At 41.8% G+C, this 24,036-nt stretch overlaps 1 protein-coding gene across 2 annotated transcripts in view; it reads left to right on the forward strand.

The window, feature by feature from the left end:
- Window positions 1–24,036, forward strand: part of NTN1 (netrin 1) — a 109,319-nt gene that overhangs the window by 50,011 nt on the left and 35,272 nt on the right. For both annotated transcript variants that reach the window (XM_035104691.2, XM_060271790.1), the window contains exon 3: window positions 11,263–11,451. In XM_035104691.2, the coding sequence (XP_034960582.1) occupies window positions 11,263–11,451 (189 nt within the window). The remainder of the gene's footprint in view (window positions 1–11,262; window positions 11,452–24,036) is intronic.

Below are 24,036 nucleotides of genomic sequence, written 5' to 3' on the forward strand. Positions count from 1 at the left end.
TGACCTATGTTTCTTATATTATAACATGAGTCCAATGTTGACCCTGGGACTGCCACTTCCTGCAGTGGGAGAAAAATGCCCATTGCTTATTAATACCTGTGAAATCATTTCCTGTAAATGTAGAAACTAATCATAGTGTAGAACTGTGAGTGGCACTTTATGGAAGAGAGTCAGAAAAACAGCCAGAATGCCCTTAGCACACACCAGGTGGTGACCTCGGTGCTGAACATGTTGCCTGTCGCTGGCTGATGTGGCTTTAGAGTGAAACATCCAAACAGCTGTGAGGTGTTTGCCCTGACCCAGGACTTGCCCTGACACCTCCCTGTAATGCTTTTCATATCCTAGGCAAGTTGGTGATAACTCTGACCAGGGTGTCAGTCAAAGAAGCCATTGGGTCTCCTTCTCCCTTAGATCTCTCCTAGATAAAGCCCCTGGGCATAAACTGGCTGTGTTTGCTGAAGGGTCAGCCAGCCCCTGTTCACAAAAGAGTGCTCTGTCAACAATCCTCAAGGGGCGCTAGCATATCTGAGCAAACAAGCTCTTCACACCTGTTTAATGTTTTGAAAGCAAAGCCTTGGCCTGACAAGCTGCATCCAAGGCTGATTCCTTTTTGAAGATAGCAAACAAAAGGAAGGAAAGGGAGGACTGCTGATTTTAACACCCTGTGTTTCAGAATTGACTCTTGCAAAACAGAGACTTTCCCTTTGCATCCATTCATGTTGACTTTCCGGGGTGCTATTCCGGGGTGGGACCTTGGCAGGTCTTGCAGGTCATTAGCTGATTGATCTTTTCTTGTTTGGATATGCTAGTGCTGGACTGAGGGATATGGTGAAGCATATATTGCAGCCCCACAATTCTCTCATTACTCACTGCACTCCAATTTATGTTTGTACTCTCATAAGCAGAGCTATGAGACTGGGCGCCTTTTCTTAGCTTACCAATTAAATTCCATATGCCAGGCATGCAGTTCTTCTGCTCCTCATACTCCATTGGCTTCTAGAATTTTTTGAATATCTTCACAGATGTGAAGCAGTGACCTTAGGTAAGGAACTCTCACAAATATAAGGATAGTAATACAGAACTGGCTTAAAGAGTTGTGGTGGTGCTGTTTTTATAAAAAAAACATTGCTTTCGTTGATTTAAACTTAACAACACGACAAATATTATCAATAGCCGAAACAAGTACCAGTAGCAACATACATGTAGATCAGCATGTCAATCAGAAAAAAGTGACAGAGCCCATTACAGTACAACAGTGATATTGAAAGTTGGTGCAGAATGGTTAGAGAGCTGTTGTAAGGAATACTGAGAATTATATATCTGCCATGTTCCAAATGCTCTAAAATACTATATAAATACTCCGAAATTTACTTATTTAGAGGAAATATTTCTGATTGGCAATCTTATTCTTATCACATCTGCTGAAAGGAAGGATCACTTGGTCAATAGAAATGCAGAGACCATGTTAGGGCAATACCTGTATTAGGTCAACTCAAATGCCATGTGTTTAATTTGTTCTAAATACTGTACAGTCATACCTTGGTTTAGGTATGCTTCGGTTTGAATACTTTCAGTTTAAGTACTCCGCGGACCCGTCTGGAACGGATTAATCCACTTTCCACTACTTTCAATGGGAAAGTTCGCTTCAGGTTAAGTACACTTTAGGTTAAGTATGAACTTCTGGAACCAATTACACTCATACTTCGGGTTAAGTACGCTTCAGGTTGAGTACTCTGTGTATCTGTCTGGAATGGATTAATCCACTTTCCATTACTTTCAATGGGAAAGTTCGCTTCAGGTTAAGTACGCTTCAGGTTAAGTACAGACTTCCGAAACCAATTGTGTACTTAAACCGAGGTACCAACCACTGTATACAGCACAAGTACATATACACACTTGCACTGAATCAGACCATTGGTCCGTCTCTAGCTCACTATTGGCTGCATTGACTGGCTATGGCTATGCAGGGTTTCAGACAGATAATTCTTCCCAGCCCTACTGAACCAGATGCTCTACCACTAAACTGCACCTGCAACCCTTCCCCAGACTGGTTTTTAAACAGTCACAAATATTTTTTAAAGCTTCATGAACTCAGTTAAAGAAATAAACAAATGAAGTGTGCATTTCAACATTCTGAAGTTTTCAAATCTGAATGAAGATTATTGACAAATGCAAAGATTTCAGTATTCATTCAGGCCTGCCCCACTTAGTAAGAGTCCAGATCCCACCCAGTTACTCATTCCTTTCTCATATGATCTCTCAGGGGTTCTTAGTGTCCCAATGAACCTTTATCCGTCCTGTTAGAGAACTCTATCAAGGTTGACATGCTCAGTGGCACCCAGCGCCTCTTGCACGGGGTAGGGAGTAGGCATGTGGAAAAACACAAAAGTTAAGCTTAGAGGAGTTACCACAGCAAACTCAACGGCTGGTCCTTTTTCTCTGATAATCAGCCACACTAGATGTCTGTGGAAAAGCATGAAACCCACATAATGGTTCTCATTGTTCAATATCCCGCCTGGCTCCTGAGACCCCCGCCCCATGCACACACTTTCACAGCAGGAGAATCAGCCACTGAATGATCCTTATCCTGGGCAAACAAATCATCTCCCACCCCCTGCTCCCAAGCTCCACCTTGGAAACTGGAGATCAAGCGTATTTTGGCCAAGTTGTACTACGGCAGCACAAACACTTGGGTTTTGCTCCGTTGGGCAGAAACAAGCAGCTTGACCTGCCAACTGCTCCCTGGAGCCAGCTCTACATCTGAGGGAAAACCAGTGCTTCCCAAGAGCTACAATCTGTCAAGCCTCTGTTAGCATGTCTGGCACATCAAGAGGCTGAGCTGAGGTTTGTAATTCATTGGCATCAGGAGGAGGACCCAGTAAGTGCTCCCAAAGAGCTCACACTGTGTTCTGTTTCCCTAGCACGAGTCAGGAGACCAGGCAGAGGGAAAGTTAGGGTTTTGCCAAGCTGACTGTGTGAAAAAGTCAGTTCTGGTGTGTTAGTGGCCATCTTTTGAGTCGTCGCCCCCCCCCCAAAGGCTGCAAGATTCCTCTATAATGGCACAATAACTTACACGTCAGGTGAAGTTGCCAGTTCCCTCTCCTGGAAGCTGTTGTAACACCCATTCATTGGCAATGCGTAACCACTGTACTTGGAATGAAGTGGCATTTCTACATTTACAGGGACCTGATATTTGAGCTACATGCAGATTACATCTTCGTATTCCATGCTCATTAAACTGCAGTAATTGTGGACCACAGACCCAATCTTGCGTATTTAGTTTGCTCACCTATATGAATTGGTTATTAGTAGATATCAAAGTGTGCCGGCGGGTTATCTCCACATATAGAATAGAGTTGTATCTTGGAAGTTGAATGGAATCCGTTCCTGAAGTCTGTTCGACTTCCAAAGTGATTGACTTCCAAATCTGGACTTCTGATTGGCTGCAGGAAGCTCCATGAGAGGTCTGAAGGGTAGCAACAGGATAACAGGCCATTTCTGCAGTGACTCCACCATTTGTGGAATGATGGCCTGTCACCATCAAGTGCCGGACAAAAACTTTCCTGTATAACCAGGCCTTGGCCTTTAACTATCTGTGGCCTTTTACAAGTGGATGGAATGTTTTTAATGTTTTGTTTTTAATGTGTCTATATGGGCAGGGCCGTCTTAAGCATATCTGGCACCGTGGTGCGAAGATCCCTCTGGCGCGCCCCCTGCCCCGTTTCCCAGCGTGGCTGTCTGGTGGGCGCAGTGCGACTGCCGCGGGCACAGCAGCATGGTGCCCCCCTGGCGCTCTGGCGCATTACGCCACCCAGCCTTGCCTTAGAGCCGGCCCTGTATATGGGTGTTGTTTGCTTATATGTAAGTTGCTTTAGGTTGCCTTGAGAACAAGAGAAAGGGACAGCTGTCACTGTTGCTTACATGCCTTGGCCGTGGGCTTCCTGGAAGCATCTGGTTGACCATTCTTGGAAACAGGATGCTGGAGTTGGCAGATTTCTGGTCTAATCCAGGAAGCTCCTCTTTTATGTTGCTTAACATCTTCATATTGAAACCACAGTAGTAGCCGTAACATTTCAAGCTTAGGGCTAAAAAGTGTGACCTTAGAGTGAGAACAAAAACGAAAAAGCTCATAGCTCCCAAACTGTAGTCACGTCACTGCCCAGCCATTGACTCACCCTTTGAGTCACTTCTATCCAGACTGGATTTGCAACATCCCATGGATAATGTTCCTTTTCCAAGGTCTTATCCAAAGCTAAATAACATGAAAAGAAAACTGATTTTAATCTTACATAAAAAGAGCCTGCTGGATCAGGTCAATGGCCCATCTAATCCAGCTTCCTGTTTTCACAGTGGACAACCAAATGTCTGTGAGAAACCTGCTAGCAGGAGTTCCTCCTGTGATTTCCAACAACTGGTATACAGAGGCACACTGCCTCTGAGAATGGAGTTGGAGCATGGCCATCATGGCTAGAAGCCATTGATAGCCTTATCCTCCATGAATTTGCCCCATCATTTTAAAAAGACACCCTAGTTATTGACTACCACTGACTACTGTAAGTGTTGGTGCCAGGCTATTTTGCACCTTAGGCAAGACTAACTACTTGCACCCCCCTCCCAAATGCCTAACTTCAATTTTCAAAAAACGGATATCTTGCTGAAAAAAGAAAAGTGAAGAACTTGAAACTTTGAATTTTATTTTAAATGGCAAGAATAAGTAATGCAACAATCTTTGATTATCTTTCTCATATACAGAAGACAAGGTTTTAGCACACAAGATCTTTTTGAATAATCTTGTGAATTGTGATGTTAAAATTTAAGTCTCTTATTGGTTTCAATTTCAGGCACATCAATATCTCACTTTGTGTGCTGTCGCCTTTGCAAATTTTGTCACCAATTTATTCTGGTCAAGTGGTGGTGCTTGGGCATGTTCAGCTAATATAGCTGCCAAGTCAACTAGTCTCTTTCACAATATTGTTGAGCATTCAAAGATTGTATCTGAGAAAAGCCTGCTGGAATAAGATCACATTTGCTGCTCAGATAATAAAAGTGTGCAGGGAATATATATCATTTCATGTATCTCTCTTGACTGTTCCAGATTTGGTCACCACGACCTCCAGTGGTGAGGGAACCAGAGAAAGGCTGCAGTGGTTGGTTGAACTCCAAGGCACACAGGGTAGTGTTTTTTTTTTAAAGATGTCTATAAAAATGTGGGTAAAAGAATAGGTAGAAACAAATAATTCAGAAATAAGGTGATGAGAATCACAATGGCGCCTCAAAAAAAGGTCTGCCTCTCATGAAATACAAAGATTTGGAAATTCTAAAAAAGAAAGTGAGCATGTGAGATAAACAAGAATCAGCATGTGAGATAAACAAGATAAACAATCAGCATGTGAGATAAACAAGAACAATGAGCAACAAGTCTAGAATATAAAAGCCTTGAGAATATTTGGGAAGCAGGTAGAAGTTGTGTGCAGAGAGGTTCTGTTTTCCCTGCAGCCAGAGAAAGCTGCAACAAAGGTCTTAACCAGATAAGACTGTGATTGAACAGACAAATAGCTTAAGCGGACAAATTGTTCCCAAGTGGATTCCAATTGAGCGCTAAATAAACATTTAGCAAGCCCTTAGGCATTTATTTCTAACTGGACATGCTGCTCTTCACTTCCCCTACTACAGTAGGGATTTAATGCATTAACCTTGCATCAGGCTTGGCATCTGTGTTATCTATAAGCCCAGTTTCCATGAAATGCTAAGTCAAGCCATGGTTTAGTGCAAGCCAATGCATCAGTTGCAGGATTGAACATTACAAACTCTGTGCACCTCTCCCAGTTCTTCCTGTTGTTGTGCTATCCAGGTCTAAGGCATGGTTTGGCTTAGCATCCCATCCAAGCCTTGGCACGTCGTTTATCTTCCCTAGATAAACCACAAGCAGTTAAAAGAAAAGAAAAGAAAAAACCTTGCCTCAACAATCTTGGCTATCGGCTCATATTGGACACAACCCTAAGTCAAGCCATGGTTTATCCCTGGGTAGTAAGGCAGTAGCAGAACTATAGGAGTGCAGGAACAACCCATGTGCCCAGCCATGTAAGCGAGCAATATAATTGAGTAGAAAACTGTGGGAGGGGAAAGTGTCAAGCAATGCCCATCTCTATTTTGCTGCTTCAAATACCCACTTCAAAAAACTCTATTTTATTAACCCCTCCTTATCCACCCCCACAAACACCAAAGCTCATTTAAATGTGCAAATAGCCCCTTGGTTTAGGGGGGAAATGGGTGGGGTGACTATATTGGAGAGGGGACAGTATAGGAAGCAGTCTTTACTGACAGGTGGGATTTCTTGCCCTTGCAGAAAAGTTAAGAGAGCTGGAACATCCTCACCAATCCCCAAAACTGGACATGGAACTGCAGTGTGCATGAGCTCTTCTCTCATCATTCTGGAAATATCCCGGAGCTTAGAGGGATAAGGGATTTTTGCTGGCTGAGCGGGAAGTGTAGTGCAGCTTGATTCTTACACAGCCAACAGGGGGAGCTACCATGTGTTTTCACTGCCCTTGCTCCCTTTAAAAGTGAAGGAAGCCTGATCACTGTCTTCTTGCACATTGTCTAAATAAGACCCTATTCCCCTCTCCCCTAAAGTTGCTTTGGGGCATTGCTTAGTTTATAAAGTCACCACAAGGACAAGGAAAGGATTTGCCTGACTTTCTCTAAACCTAACCACTGTCCCTTTCTGCTAATCCATTTCATTCAGAGTAAGCATCTCATTTCCAATGTGTACATACATTCTCCAGTTACCTATTTAGTGGCAAGGGAAGGCAGCAAATGTGGTTGTTGTTGTTTTTTTAAAAAATGTTATGCTGTCTTTTAATTGCATTTTCCTATTTGCTAAAATATTGCAAAATAGAAAGTAGATCTTTAAAGAAAAAAAAATTGGCCAGCACCACCAACAAGGTAGACCCAAAAGAAAATAAGAGGCTCTCACCAATGGGAGAGAAGCCAGTCTGATCTGTTACGGGAATCATGAAGTATGGGGAGGAGCTTCTTGTGAGACTTTCTCATTTCAAAACAACACTTTAAACTATTCAACTTTTTGAAGACATCTGAAGGCAGCCCTGTATAGGGAAGTTTTTAATGTTGGATGCTTTATTATGTTTTTAATAGTTGTTGGAAGCTGCCCAGAGTGGCTGGGACAATCCAGTCAGATGAGCAGAGTATATTATTATTATTATTATTAATTATTATTATTATTATTATTACTACACTTGTGAGATGTAGGCTCACCACCCCTAAGCAAGCTGCTCCACTCTTCTGGAACTGTTCCCCCCCCCACTCCTGTGGGTTCCCTGGGTTCCCTTGAACAAAATGGAACAGCTACAGAAGCAGTTGTTCAGCAGCAGCATGTTTACCAGAGCCATCAGAATTCAGCAGCTAAGGAGGAAAGCCATAATTACATCACGTCCAGCCTTCCAAGGGAATGGTGTACATGATCCATGGGAGCGATAGGATGTAACTGTGCTCCTCCTGGGCCTCTTCCAGCCTTTACTCTTTAGTTGTTTCTTTTTTTATTATTAAATGTGACAATGGCATTCATTCTCCACCCCCACCCCCCTTTGGAAGTTACTGTAATGGTAAGAGTATTTCTTAGCAAGTCCAATTCTTCCACAGGGCATCAAAAAACACAGCAGGCTAACAAGCATAATTGCCAATGAGTGCTGGCTGGAGGCCAGGCCAACCCAGTGGCAGGATTTTCAGAAGCTGGGCATTCAGGGACAGGGTGAAGACAATGGTTCCTAATCCATCCATCTCCACTCCTAATGAAATTAGAGCCTGTATGGGCTGCCGTTCCAACGGTGCCAGCATGGTTTGCAGGGCCTGGTTTCTGCATACAGGTGTACGGTGAAGGCAGGAAATAAGCAGCTACAAGAGTGTCTGCTTTGGATCTAAAGCAGCTAGGATGTGTTGTAATGTGTGATGCAGGACAATGGTGGCAGAACCCCAGACACAACAAAACCACGGTGAGTTGGCACAGTAGAGCAGCTTCCCAGTGATTACTTGAGCGATAAGGAAGCAGAAACCTTGCTGCATTCCAAACCCTAACCCAGGATTAGAAATAGGAGAGGAGGCGAGATGCAGACAGCTTTTCTGCCAGGCTGGATACTTTATACTGTTTTATGAGTGCTTTGTGTGCGCAGTTTAGATATTTTCTGAGATGGAGTGTGCATCTATAGGCAGGAACTCAATCACTATGGCTGGGGAAGGAAACCTGTGGCCTTCCTGATGTTGCTGGATTATATCTCCCTGCAACCAGCATTGCTGATGGTCAGGGATGATAGGGGCTGTTATTCGGCAGAACCTGACGCCCCACAAGTTCCCCACCTATGGACTAAAACCAGGCAGGCAGGGCAAGAATGGATGACACCAGAGTTTGCGTGAGGGAAGTGAAGTTCTATTCTACTACCCTAAATGGCCTCGGTCTAGTACGGTATACCATCGTTCTGCCCGGACACTGAGGTCCAGCGCCGAGGGCCTTCTGGCAGTTCCCTTATTGCGAGAAGCCAAGAAGGCAGAGGGCCTTCTCGGTAGTGGCACCCGCCTTGTGGAACGCCCTCCCATCAGATGTCAAAGAGAAAAACAACTACCAGACTTTTAGAAGACATCTGAAGGCAGCCCTGTTTAGGGAAGCTTTTAATGTTTAATAGATTATTGTATTTTAATATTCTGTTGTAAGCCGCCCAGAGTGGCTGGGAAAACCCAGCAAGATGGGCGGGGTATAAATAATAAATTATTATTATTGTCATCATCATAATCATCATCTTGTTGTTACTTCTGTTACTTTCTTGTGGGCAGAATAGAACAACAAACTTTGGCTACAGCTTTTTGCCACAGTGTTGTCAGCGAGACTTTTAATTGTATCTGAATTGTTGTTTGCTGGTCTGTAGCACTGATAACAAATCCTACCCATTGCATATTGCCTATTGTGCTAGGATTGAATTTAGTAGGCTATGTTTGGTTGGTGTGTGTGCATGTGTTTGGGGAGAAACTGACTCACATTTGCTATGGGATCTATAAATCCTCTCCCCAGATCTATGCCATGGGGGGGGGGGAATCAACATTATGATTGGCCCAGGTCCTAACATATTTTCTCCTCCCTCCCTCCTATGCCTGGAATGGCTTTTAAACTTTTAAAATTGGGTAGCATTTCCTTTGATAAAGAAGCTACTTCTTACTGCAAGTGACTGGTTTGTTGCTTTGGGATTGAAGGGCACCTGTTTAAGACCCAGCAGGCTTCATAATATTGGTAAAAGAAACCAGCATGTATTATGTAATTTACTTTAAAGTTTTATCACAAGATAAAAGCAAATACAGTCATACCTTGGTTTACAACCACCTCGGTTTACAACCGCCTCGGTTTATAAACACTGTGGACCCATCTGGAACGGATTAATTCACTTTCCATTACTTTCAATGGGAAAGTTCGCTTCAGGTTAAGTACACTTCAGTTTAAGTACAGACTTCCAGAACCAATTACACTCATACTTCAGGTTAAGTACGCTTCAGGTTGAGTATTCTGCGGACCCGTCTGGAACGGATTAATCCACTTTCCATTACTTTCAATGGGAAAGTTCGCTTCAGGTTAAGTACGCTTCAGTTTAAGTACAGACTTCCGGAACCAATTGGGGTTGTAAACAGAGGTACCACTGTAACTGTTCTTTCTTTTCAGTTGCCATAGACGTGGCACACCTCTGGGATAGCTCAGTCGGTAGAGCCTGAGACTCTTAATCTCAAGGTCATGGGTTTGAGCCCCACACTGAAGCAAAAGATTCCTGCATTGCAGGGGGTGGGACAAAATGACCCTCTATTATTATTCTATTATCAATATTCTATTATTTTTCTATTTCAATAAGAGATAGTTTGGCAGTCCACATTAGAGTTATGACCACTTAAAACACACCCACACCAAGAAGCTACATTGTCATTCTTAGGACTGAAATCTGATAATTAAGCAAATATAATGCTTTAATCTCCAACCAGCTGTATCAGGTAAACAAAGGAATAGGAGTTTTCTCTTCCAAACCAAAGTGAGAAACCATGAGCCATGAGACCTTCATGATCAACCAGGAAGTCCAGGTGTGGATTTGCAGTGTTTCTTAGACATAGATGCATCTGTCAATTTTGATTTATCTTCATTTCTCATTATTTATGAATGAATGGATGAATGAATGAATGAATTGGTTCCTATGAAGCATCCAAAGGTGATGTCACAATACAGTAAAACCATATATAAAGTACTTGCATATATGAAAACAGTTTCAACAATTGCATATATAAAAGCAATTTCACATCAAATACAGATACTGATATGGATTATTAAAAAAAAAACCACCGTACCTTCACTTAGAAGGCTTGTTGAAAGAGGAGACTCTTCAACTGGCACCAAAAGGACAGTAAGAGCAGCACCTGTCTTCTTTGTAAGCCAAAACCTAAATGAATGGGTGAAGATAACTGTTTTCATCCCAGAGTACTTGCAGCTGTTGCACCACAACCCTCTTGATCATACTGGATTAGTGTGAAATCAAAATCCTGGTGACTTGGTTGACACCAGAGCTTTCTGTGGGAAAGAAAATTGGATCCTTGTGTAGTTCAGATTTAATTGTGGTTTTGAATTGGTACAAACAATTTATATTCTTAAAATGTGTCTTTTGTTTTCCATGAGAAAATAGAAATTCATGTATTCATGCTAACTTGTTATACTACTTTGGTTGGCCCTGCCAAACATTTTTGGCTATAGGTTTTCTTGTATTATTTCCTTCTATACTCTGAACAGCAGGGGCTTAGGACATGCATAAGGTGTTCTCAGGTTTGCTCATACAGTGGTGCCTCGCTTAACGAATGCCCTGTTTAACGAAATTTCCGCTTAACGAAAGGATTTTTCGAGCGGAGCTTGCCTTGCTAGACGAATGCGTTTTACGAAAAATTCGTCTAGCGAATCGCGGTTTCCCATAGGAATGCATTGAAATTCAATTAATGCGTTCCTATGGGCAAAAAAAAAATCAAAAAAAAAATCAATGCATTCCTATGGGATTCGCTAGATGAATTTTTCGCTATAAGAAAAGACCCGTGGAACGAATTAATTTCGTCTAGCGAGGCACCACTGTATATATTAAGGACAAGTATCACTTTTGTCAAAGGTAATCCTAAATGAGTGCCCCTGTTCACTGGCAGCAACATTTCTTTTCTCTCTCTTTTTTTTGTCTCCTTTCTTTTCAGCTTGCAACTGCAACCTACATGCCAGAAGGTGCCGTTTTAATATGGAACTCTACAAATTATCTGGTCGCAAGAGTGGAGGTGTCTGCCTTAATTGCCGCCACAACACAGCTGGTCGTCACTGTCACTACTGTAAGGAAGGGTACTATCGGGACATGACCAAACCAATCACCCACAGGAAAGCATGCAAAGGTATGTGTGTCAGGGTAGCAGAAGCCAGGGGAATAGCAACAGGTTTACTAATATCTTTCCTTCTCTGCCATATTTGTTTTCTTTCCTACAGTCTTTGGTATGTTTATTCAGAACTAAGCTCCACTGAGTCCAATGGGGCACATATTCTTGGGTAAATGTGCAAAAGAAGGCAGACTTATTGTCTGCTTCTGGCCTATTTATATTCAAAATTACAAATTGCGTTGAATTCTCTGGACTCTCTTGCCTTGCCTCTTTGTCTTCTTTACAGACACACTCATGGGGTGAGAGTGGGGGAATTAAAGAAAAAAGCCAGGCACAAACAGAGCAATCACACCTCTTCAGATCATGATTTATATCTGCACAGGTGATCTTACAGTACTGGTAAAGGAGCTATGGCTCATAAACTTGGATATACTATCCATTACTGAGCTTACTATAAAGAACTGAAGCTAAAAAAGTGAGTTGCTTATTATACACTGATTCCTATGGGGGGAGTATTTGATCCCTTGCTAAATTTGCCCATTTGCGCTCTGATGAAGAAATGACCAGTCCATAATTTTAATGGTAGGTGTATTGTAGTTGTGAGAGACAGAATAACAACAGGAAAAACCCCAGAAACCCAGAAGACAAAAGTCAGAGATTGATGTGCATTATAATAAGTGAAATAAGTATTTGATCCCCTATCAACCAACCAGATGTCAGGCTATCTGGTATCTTCACTGTATGTAACGAGCTGAGATTAGAAGCACCTGCTGTAAGGGAGAGGTTTTACCTGTAATCCCAGCTCATTACAGTACCTGTACAAAAGACACCTGTTGACAGAAGCAATCAGTCCAGCAGATTCCAAAGTAGCCATCATGACCAAGACCAAAGAGCTGTCCAAGGATGTCAGGGACAAGATTGTAGACCTGCACAAGGTTGGACTGGGCTACAAGACTATTGCCAGGCAGCTTGGTGAGAAGGTGACAACAGTTGGTGCAATAATTCACAAATGGAAGAAACACAAAATAACTGTCAACCTCCCTCGGTCTGGGGCTCCATGCAAGATCTCATCTTGTGGAGTTGCAATGATCATGAGAACGGTGATGAAGCAGCCCAGAACTACACGGGGGGGGGGGGTGACTTGTCAATGATTCAGGGCAGCTGGGACCATGGTCACCATGAAAACAGTTGGTAACACACTACGGTGTGAAGGACTGAGATCTTGCAGACCTGCAAGGTCCCCTTGCTCAAGACAGCACATGTACAGGCCCGTCTGCAGTTTGCCAATGCACATCTGAATGACCCAGAGGAGAACTGGGTGAAAGTGTTGTGGTCAGATGAGACCAAAATCGAGCTCTTTGGCATCAACGCAACTTGCAGTGTTTAGAGGAGGAGGAATGCTGCCTACGACCCCAAGAACACCATCCCCACTGAGAACATGGAGGGGGACATATTATGCTTTGGGGGAGCACCTCTTTCCCTCAGCCAAGGCATTGAAAATGGGTCGAGGATGGGTATTCCAGCATGACAATGACCCAAAACATACAGCCAAGGCAACAAGGAGTGGCTCAGGAAGAAGCACATTAAGGTCCTGGAGTGGCCTAGCCAGTCTCCACTCCTTAATCCCATCAAAAATCTGTGGAGGGAGCTGAAGGTTCAAGTAGCTACACATCAGCCTCGAAATCTTACTGATTTGGAGAGGATCTGCAAAGAGGAGTGGGAAAAAATACCCCCTGAGATGTGTGCAAACCTGGTGGCCACCTACAAGAAACGTCTGACCTTTGTAATTGCCAACAAGGATTTTACCACCAAGTAGTAAGTCATCTTCTGCAAAGGGATCAAATACTTATTTCACTCATTATAATGCACACCAATCTCTGACTTTTGTCTTCTGGGTTTCTGGTTTTTCCCCCTGTTGTTTTTCTGTCTGTTTCGAACCTCCTTTTTTGTGGTCTGTTGGGCTGTGGGAGAATTGGAACAGCCCAAGGGACTGACCCCAGCTCCGCTTCCATGGGAGATGTGTGAGCTTGTGCAAACCTTTCCAGATCTCCCTCCCCTTTGAAAGGTATGGAATTTAGCTGTATGAGAAGCTGGTCCTGCAACTGCTATTACAGGAAAGAGATCTGGGCAGTTCAGTTCTGAAAGCTCCACTTGTCTGGACGATGTGCTATGTCCAAGAAACCATAATGCTTTCAGAATTTTTAAAGTGGGGGGGGGGGAGAGATCAGAAGTCTGTTTTGTTCAACTTGTCACAGCATATCAGCCTTCCCCCCTCCTCTTCCCTCCCCCTTCCGCACCATTCCCGCCCTTCAAACGCATAAGCACAGGCACACATGAAGAAACGTTGAATGGCTCAGAGCAGCTATTCAGAACACGTGTGACTAGACAAGTAAAAACAAAGAAGTGGAAAAGGGACCTCAGACATAGGAGAAGAAAGACAAAGGTGTGAATGGATTGTTGAGGTTATTCAGAACAGCATATGGGCCTCTCACATCAAAACAAAAACTCTCCTTCCCTCCCCTTCCCACAGGTGTGCATACCAGCAAACACTGGGCTCCATTCAATAGGCTTAGTATCTGGGAAGACAAAGACTATTTCTTTTGCAAATACACATAGACACAGATCTACCATGCATACACACACAGAGGCAAATATATCCCTAATCCATATGAAAACAGCTTTATTATCTGGACAAAATAGTAGAAAGCTAAAAGTTTCCTTCATTGAGTGGCTCATCATTCAGTGCTGGGCAAAATCCTACAAAGCAAAGTAAGTTTATTTACAATCAAGGATTTTATTTATCCGTTACAAAGTTTCTACCCCAGATTCATTTTGCAAGATGATGTAAAAATGTGCAGTTGCACATATAAAAACTGGAGTTCAGTGGAAAAAAACAGGAACTTAAAAGACAATGGCAACCAAGCCATTCCTACAAAGCCTTTGGGGCAACCCAGATAACAACAACAACAATAATGATAACAATGATGATGATTATGGTGATGATGATAATTTCTTCCTGTAAACAGGAGGATTTATACAAAATCTACTTATCTACCCATGTGCTCCAGTTTTTAAAATTTGAATGTTTGCTATGTATTAGATGCAAAATCTGTTCAGCATCAACAGAAGAGATAAAAGGCTAGATAAGACAATGCTACCCACACTAAAATTAAGCATGTTCTGTCTCCTAACTGTAAATGAATGCAAAAGTGAAGAGGAAGGAGTCTGTAGATCAGTGCATTCAGGAGGTTCCTGGTTTAATTCCTGGCATCTAGGCATCTCTACCTAGGGCTGGAAAAGATTCCTTACCTGAAATCATGGAGAGCTGCTTCCTGTCAGTACTAACAGTACATGACTACCGTAGATGGACTGATGATCTGACTTGGTATAAGATAGCTTCCTATGTTTCTAAGGAGGAGTGAGGTATGGGAGGTAAAAACTGTTAGGAATGTGTTTTTTGTGTATAGTAGAGACAGGGAACTGTGAACAGGGAAACTGCAATAAACTTGCATGCTGGAAGCTCCTCTGAGACACCCCACCCCCTGCTCCCACCCCCGTCTCAGAGCTTTTAGCAGATGTTGCTTTTGCTTTTAAAATGTTATATTTGGAACCAGGAGGGCTAGAAGTGAAAGCTGAGAATCTCAGGAATATGGCAATAGAAGCCAATATTTGAAATTCACGGAATAACTGCAGCCATATACAGTGCCCCTGCTTATGCTCTCCAATCTCTCTCTCTCTCTCTTTCTGCTGTGGGCAAGGCCTTGCATTTCAGCTAAGTGTATGTCTGTGGGAGGCAGATGTATTGTGCACCCACCTCATTCATCTGATAGAAAGGAAACATGCCCAACTAATGTGGGCCACTCAGAACAGCCTGAACCTTTTGAATAAGCTGGAATTTCAGCAGCAGGGGAGGGTGAAACAGCCACATCACTGAATGTGGGCACTAAGTGAGGGGGGGGCAAGAGAAAAGATCTCTTGACATCATTGCTTGGCAGGTTCGGAATCCACAAGAGCAGGCAGGTCTGAAAGAGGAAAAATAAATCAAGCCCACAGTTGGGAGGGAAGCAACTGTGACACAACACAGTTTTAATATTTTTCAAGCTGCTCTGCTTTCCTGAGGGGGATAGCATGCTTATTGGCAAATTGCTGGCAGAGCACTGGGAAAGTATGTTTGGTTAATGAAGCTGACAATTTAATTTTGAGTAAGTAACTCAGCTAAGTAACAAAGGCTGCAAGCAACAAAGAGAAAGCTTAACACATGGCCCCTTTCCTAATACAGATGAAGGGGCAAGAGAGATGCAGAGAGAAAGAGGTACAAGAACTAGAGGTAAACCAACATTTCTCAGAAGAGAAATGTTCGACTCCCGAAACTGTTCTAAAAGGCATGGCTTCTGATTGGCTGCAGAAGCTTTTTTCACTCAAGCAGAAACTGCATCAGATGTTCGGCTTCCGAGAAACATTCACAAACTGGAGCACTTCTGGGTTTGTGGCGTTCGGGAGCCGATTTGTTCAACAACTAAGCCGTTCGAGAACCAAGGTACCACTGTATCTGCAAAATTTTCTGTGGCTATGGGTATTTTCCACCATTTATTTAGTGGCATTCCCCACCTGCCAATGCCCACAGAACTATCATAGGTCTAGGTCGTTGTTGAGGATGTGAAATGTTGACTAGGCTGACAACTGGGTTTGAATAAGCATATGGCTGCTTCAAGGAACTTATACGGGGCTTGGCACTTCTTCAAGCAAAACAAGATTTGGATCTTGGATTTGGATGCCATACTTCTAGTACTGGCTAGAATCAGGTTCAGAGGGAAAACAGCATTCATATCTTCAGAAATCTTAAGGAAGATAGTGGGTTCATTGGCTTCCTTTTATACACCATCAGAATAACAATATACCACTACTCCCTCTAACTCAATGCACCTAAATCTGTTATAGAGATTCCCTCAACCCTCTGGGGCACATTTGGGAAGGGTGTCGTGTGCATGTGTGGGGAGGAAAGAGGGTGGACACCTATTGCAAAATTGGAAATCCTTGCACTGATAGAATGTGGTCGTTGAATACTGCCTAGACACCTTTGATTTCATTTGTCTTTTCTAGAATTAATTAGATTATCCGAAATCCTTGGGTTGTTTTATCGCTTCATTTGTGAGGTTTTTTTTAGAAATATTGGTGTAGGATTTTTTAAATTGTGTTTTACTGGTTGATTATTTAATGTTTGTAAACTACTCTGGAATCTATTTACAAGAAGGTCAGTTTAGAAGCTCCATAGCTAAATAAAACATTTGCCTTCCTTGATTTTAAGGAACCACTTCTAAAGCCCTGTACTCAAAGTTCCTGTTGAATGGTTTGCTTATTAATGTCCTCATAACAGTGGGCTTAATTTCATTCATTTGCTTTAAAAAGTAGTACTCTCCTCTCCTCCTCTGAAAAAAAATTCTCGGTGCTGCCCAATATCCGTTTTCCCACTGACACAACAGCAACCTTGTTTTTTCCCCTGCTTACCCTATTAGAAACCTATTTACATTTGACTATGCAATGAATGTTGCTAGTATTACAATTTTCAACTGACATTCTCTCTTCTAGATGGACTGCAAAGAATTCAAGTTGTTTCATTTTGTTCCTTTAAAAAACAATGATGTCATGTTTGTGCAAGGTTTCCAAAAATCTGCTTAATTTTGTTTAGTTTTTAACCAAGCAGGTGGAAACTATTCAGCGTGGGCCAGGTTAATGTGGTGGTTAGTGCAATGGGGATCAGCACTTAAAACTTGTCTGTGGCCCAGTGTAACAAAAGTCTCGTCTCAACATAACCTGTGCTTCTGACTCTATGGATATGATTAAATTTCCATGCAGTGGGACAGACATTATAAAACATAGATCTTAGTCATGGTGTACCACCCAGGGCCTGGTGATTGATGAAGGATAGATGGCAAGCAGAGCACTGAACATTAGACTGCAAGAGTTGTGGGGGGACCCCTATACTTTGCTAATTCAGAGTCTGACACTGCATCGCTTAAGTTCCATCAGCCGCAGAATATTTATTCCATAACTATAAAAACCGTAACTAAATGTTTGTCTCCTTTACATCCGGTTTGACTGTTTGCTTTGTGATATTGTTTTCTGAAGTTTGCCAAAAGTCTGGAAAATATTTTCTGTTGAAGTTAATGATTCACTGTATGAACCTCCCTTGATTTCAGAATGTGAGAGCAACATGTTGGTGGATTTTTCTTCCCTTTTAGCCATGTGAGCCACAGCAAACACATCTGTCAAGGCTAGTGGATGTAAAGAGAATGCAGTGATAGGCTACAGGATGGAAACCCCTGGCTCAATAGCAGCTCAACACTATTTAGTTGTGGTTTCTTATGGTTGCTTTCTGTTATTTAATGCAAACTGACTGGTGTGGTATTTTGTACAAGGGGGAATTCCTCTGAGGCATGGGCTTTGTCAAAGAGTACTCTTGTCCATCCAGGGCCCTCATCTTTTGTGCTCTTGGCGTTTTGCTTTTGGGACATCTAAAAGCAATCGTGCTAAAACAGTTTTGTGAAAAGTTGCCTTCTAACAGTCTGAGCCATATCTCTATTGATAATAGTATTAATTTCCACTTCATTAGATAATCTGCCAGTAGGCTGATCTTCGTAGAAATATGAGGTTTGGACACAATTCAGATTAAGAAATCTGCATTTGCCATCAGCTTTACCAGCAACTCATCTTCCATCCTATGTAGCTGAGAATGTTTCTCCATAAGACTTGATTCTTTCAACCATTTAGTCCTGATTCATTTGCACCTGCATTTAATACATTTAAATCAATGCATCTAATGAAATGTCAATGCCTTGTGAGAGTAAAAGTGAGTAACTGCCTGCCAAGCAAGCATGCAGCAAAGTTCATAATTCTTGCAAGTATTTGTTGGCTGATATTAAGTAACTCCTGCCATTCTGCTAAGAGGCTGTGTGGGGTGTTTGTCCATAACAATGCAATTTCATCCATTTACTCTAACAGACATGCTGTGCTAAACTGCTTTTCTTCATCCCTGCGCTTTCCATCTGTCACTTCACCATACTATCTGAGCTGGTATTTCTGAATAGGCAATAGATTTACTGTTAAGAAAACACAGAAAGATTGAGTTCTTGAAGGTACACTGGAAAAGTAAATTTGGTTTGTTTCTGAAGTTGTATATGTATTTTAATTCTCCATATGTACAAACAGTTTTTTTCTTCCTTTTAAAAACAGATACATGATAGATGTTCAAAAATTGAAAATTTATGAAGGTCTGTTGTTGTTGTTGTTGTTGTTGTTGTTGTTGTTGTTGTTGTTGTTGTGTGTTTTAACAAAATCCTAGTTGACGGAATGTTTAATTTCAGTTTTTGCTCTGAAAGTAACATTGTAGTCTTTGTAGGTACAAATGAGAGCTCAAAAAGGAAGAGCTATTTCCTGCAAAAGCTTCATAAGTGAATGGTACATTAACAGAGTAATTTCAAAAAAGATAGTTCCATGACCTTTAAAACATTAAATTAATGAAGGATGGGGGGGGGGGAAATCATGCAATCCCTTAATTTCAGCAGCTTTCTTTAAAAATCAGTGGGCAAAAACAAAGAAAAGTAAACAATTTAATGGAATGTGAACATTTTTATGGGAGGAAACAAAAGACAAATGAAATGGGTAATACTTAAGAATCTAAAATGATCAAATTAAATAATTTTTAAAGAAATTGCAACTTTATCACTTATAGAATTATGCTGCTTTGTCACTTGTCTGTCCTGCTACCTTTGTGTATAGAAAATTTTAACTGGGCACCCTCAGGTCTGTACCATTCAGAGAACCCAATACTAAGCAAATGGAAAAAAGGAAAGGAAAGGAAACCTTTTGCTAGACCAGCAAGTGTGATGAGCTCCTTACTGCAACTTGGAAAGAAGCCACACAACAGGAAAAGAGATGACAGATTGAGTAGGGATATCACATGAAGTGGCAGGGTTGGGATCATGCCAAGGCCTACTGAAGCAGCCTGGAAGCAGAAAGGGAGCCAGGCTGCTGTATGCTAACTGGGTGGTCAAAGGCAGAAATGAAATGCCAGTGGTTCAAGAAGGCATCTTGTTTGAGAGATGAAGGATATAAATCATGTCCCATAAAATGAATGCAAGAAAGAGTTGCGTTATCGCTAGAGTGGTACCAGTACTACTGGGACTTAGAAATGACCCAAAGCTCCTGTTCTTACTTCCTCTCTCTCCTGGCAGCTGTCCCTGCCCCATCTCACCAAGAGGCTTAATTTCTAGCACAGCTTCCAAATCAAAAGGGAAACTAACCCCAGAATCCTATACATGCCAACTTAGAAATAAATCCCATTGAGTTCAATTGGGCTTACTCCTGGGTAAGTAAGTATATTAGTGTTGCAACCTAAGTGCCTATTTTAATCTTACATTGTATTCTCAACAGACAAACTGTTCATTGAACATCTACCTCAAAATAAGCAACCCTATTTTTCCGCTCTGTCTGTTCTGTTTAGATAAACCTTTCTGTGATCAAATACATTTATAGCATTGATCCAGGAACGGCTACACAACTTCTGCTACCAGTCTGTTCTGTTGAAGTACTGGACATGCTGTTGGGCAGCTGTCTACATAAATATGGAACCCTATGGAAACATATGCCGTGTAGGTGGACTGTTGCAAGCATGAGACTGCTTCTTGTTGCATATGCTGAGTCTGTGCCACTAGCAAATGGTCAACATCCTGTTTACCTATTATGCATTATTGGTTTGTTTATAAAAAGGGGCCTTAAAAAAAGGTAGGCTCAGCTGAAGTTTTGGATTTGTGCCTTAGAAACTGGAGACAAATATGATTTTCACCTTTCACAGCTTTCTCAAAAGAGTTCCTGAAGTAGGAGGTGAAACAGGAACATTCACCTTCCTGTCCTCCTAGATAAAACATTGCATTATTTTTACTTCTTCACTCCTCCATATCCACCCCATCTTCTTAAAAAGAGTGAGGTTGATAGGGAAGTTCCAAATGACCTTTCTATGTAAAACCTGTTTTGTTGTATAATATATTCGGAGTTGGTTCCATAAGCCCCTTTGATTAATTTCAACTCTGATATTTACCAGGCTACTGATACCAATGTAATTCTATTGAAACAGAGCCCCTGTCGAGTTTTATAGTATTTCTGTAAAACTGCTCTGCACACTGGGGAAAGGATTTCCATGCTTTTGATGAAAAAATGATGAATGATATGAACCATGAATGCACTCAGGCTCCCCTTGCCAATATAAACCTATTGGGGAGCAGTGGAATTTAACATATGGAAAGGCGGCAAGTTGGCTTAATGCAGGCTAAACTTTTAATTAAGGATGCCAATCTTCCTCCTAAATGTCTGCTCCAGAGATTCTCAGCCAAATTTTGAGGCTTCAGTAAAGAATCATTGCTCAGCTTGCTCTCTCCCCCCCCCCCCCCCCGGGAATCAATAGCTGCTGCTCCTTCTCACATGCACAGAGATTTGAGTTTTGTGAAAGGAAATAAGACCAAGCCTTAACCAGTTTTCTTCCATGAACAGCAGCATTTGGAATTATAGTGAGCTGAATCTCATGACCATGGAGCTGTCTGCTTCCTTGGGTTTCTTTCTATGGAAAACAGACAAAGACTGGCAGGCACATCATTTTGATATCTCCAGATCAAATACACTTTGCTCAAGTCTTTCTTTCTTTCTTTCTTTCTTTCTTTCTTTCTTTCTTTCTTTCTTTCTTTCTGTCAAATGGCTAAAACGGTCTTTAAAAAAGCCTAACATTTAAATGTTTATAACATTTTAAAACAAATTAGCACAGTTAACTAAGAAAAAGCTCGTGACTTAACTGTATATTATATCTCCATGGTAACAAACAGCACTCCTGAAATATGCTTTCAAAAGATAAATGGTTGCAGTTAAATTTGAGGTAAGAACAAGTATTGTAGTGATCTTGTGCCTTGGAAGCAATGCTTTTCCAGCTGGGTTAAAATAATTATAATATCAGTAATACCCACAGTTAACAGTGTTTTATCCCAATTGAATAAGCATTGTTTCCAAGTCATGATGTCACTACGGCACTTTAGGCTGCAATTTCTACACTGAATAACTTGGGAGTAAGTCCCATTTGCCTCAGTAGGGATTACTTGTGACTAGAGAAGTAGAGGATTGCACAGCTATGTTTTGTATATCATCATTGTGAAATCCCCCAGAATTACTAGCAAGCTACAGTTCTATATTTGCAGTCTCTTGTCAATTTAAAGCTTTTGTTGTTTTCTTTCTTCTTAGTATTTGCAACATAAAGTTGCAATACATGCTCAGGCGAAAAGAAAGCTGAAAGGTAAATCATATGCAAATACGAAAATTATTTCCATAGCAATAGTAGAACAGTGCTATTTGCATAGAAAGCAATGATAATCAAATACGCATTATCTGTCATAAAAGAGAGAGTTCCCCTAAATCTGCTCCTTCAACACACGTGTATAATAGCACTGACTTGTTGGCACGACACCCCAGCATGCTTGAAAATGCAGGAAAGAGAAGAAAAGGAGGAGGAAAGAAAAAGAAGAAAACAACTTCTGCTCTGAAAAGCACAAACACAAAGTTGTGGGGATTTTGCCATCAATGAGCTACAGCAGCAGAGGCCCCAGCCACAGCTTCGTGCACATTAATTCAGCAAACTGAAAGTCTGTCTACATGCAGTGATAACACTACAGTGAAGTCACTCTGATGCCAAGAATTCAATCATGCTGCAGATGTCTTGAAGCTCCAGAGAAGCCAGTGGTTTTATACACTTCCACCCAGATTACATCTAAGTCCAGTTTTGTGTCCCAGAAAGGATCATCCCGTCACTTTCCCTTTAGACTTGTTATGGTTCAGATGGTGATATTCTGGAACCTCAATTCTGGCAGGTGGTCTCTTCCCCCACAACTTATTATCCTTTGTCTCAGCAGACTGGGGACTCTGACTTTCTGTTGCTATAAAAAAATACAAAGGCAGTGAATTTTCTTCTTCAGTTTGAGAAAAGAGTATTACGTTTAAGTCTGCTTTCCCCTGCACTCCACTTCAAAGATTCTAGGGCATCCTCTCCTGGATTTTAGGAATTTATTAAAGCCTGTCGTATTTCCCCTTGTCAAATGTTAAAAATAGAAAGGCCTTCGGGGGGTGGGGGAACAAGGATGAGGCTTTCCGTAGTCCTTCATAAAGGCCAGAAACACATCTGGTCATAAACAGGACAAAGATTTCTTGGAACTGCATCTGACCTCCGGTGTGATTTCCAGAACATTGTGCTGACATATCTGCTAGACATCCCCTGTGACACAGCTCAGTCAAAAAATGGATGAGAACTATTCAGGGGTTCCCTGTTTTTGTGATCATATCTTGGTGCACGTGCTCGCAGCTTCTAAAGCGTAGGAGCTCTGCACTTGCACAGATGCTCTCATTTGTCATACCTTTGGTATTTGGCTTCAGGAAATAAGATTATTTCACAGAAGAAAATGTAAACAGGGCCCAAATCAGTCACTGCCCAAGAAGAGCTGTGGTAGAGAAGGGAGGAGAAATGCAAAGGGATAGTTGTGGTCTCTTGATCAGAAAAGCTGTTTATTTAGGATTCCTACATGCTGAGGACTGTATTCATGTTCATTGTATTGAGCTGCTTCAGATAGATGATCAAACCTTGATTCAAAATTTCTCTGATTTTGTGGGCTTCAGAAGTGTTGCTTCATATCACCTTGTGGAATAAAGTTATCAACTGAACAAAATGAAATCGAATTACTGATTAAAAACAGCAGCAGCAGCAATACAAACTCAAATGGCAGCATCATATGTCATCACAATGCAAGCCACCACGGCAATAACAGAAGGCAAGGTATGGTCAATCAAGAAGAAGAAGAAGAAGAAGAGTTTGGATTTGATATCCCGCTTTATCACTACCCGAAGGCGTCTCAAAGCGGCTAACAATCTCCTTTGCCTTCCTCCCCCACAACAGACACCCTGTGAGATGGGTGGGGCTGAGAGACTTCAGAGAAGTGTCACTAGCCCAAGGTCACCCAGCAGCTGCATGTGGAGGAGCAGAGACGCGAACCCGGTTCCCCAGATTACGAGTCTGCCGCTCTTAACCACTACACCACACTGGCTCTCAATCAAGGAGAATTTCTAAAGGAAAGCCACATTACAAACTACAGTATTCACCAAAGGAGTTGAAAATTCAGGTACTGCTGACCCCCATTTCCCCCCACAAACTCTAAGAATGAACAAACAAAAAAAGTAAGCATTTTGCTGTAACAGTCTTCACAAACTACCGGTGATTCTGTGTGCAATGTCGGGGCAATTTAATAATGCACAAATATGGAATCTCACATGAGGACAAAACTATTAATAGAACACAGGCATCTGAAGAATGATAATTGAGATCATTGAAATGTACAGGTGATTCAAAGTAACACACATGAGAACACTGATGTGGAATTTTAGAAGCAATGAAAAGGACTTGTGAGGAAACACATAGTAGCAGAACCTGAGCTGCAGCTCTGTGCACACTTTATTGGTAAAAGCCCCATTGAATTCAGTGAGACTTAAGGATCCATAGAATTTGGCTAAGAGAATGACCCAAAG

This window comes from Zootoca vivipara, chromosome 2 (genome assembly GCF_963506605.1).
Source record: "Zootoca vivipara chromosome 2, rZooViv1.1, whole genome shotgun sequence".
NCBI lineage: Eukaryota > Metazoa > Chordata > Lepidosauria > Squamata > Lacertidae > Zootoca > Zootoca vivipara.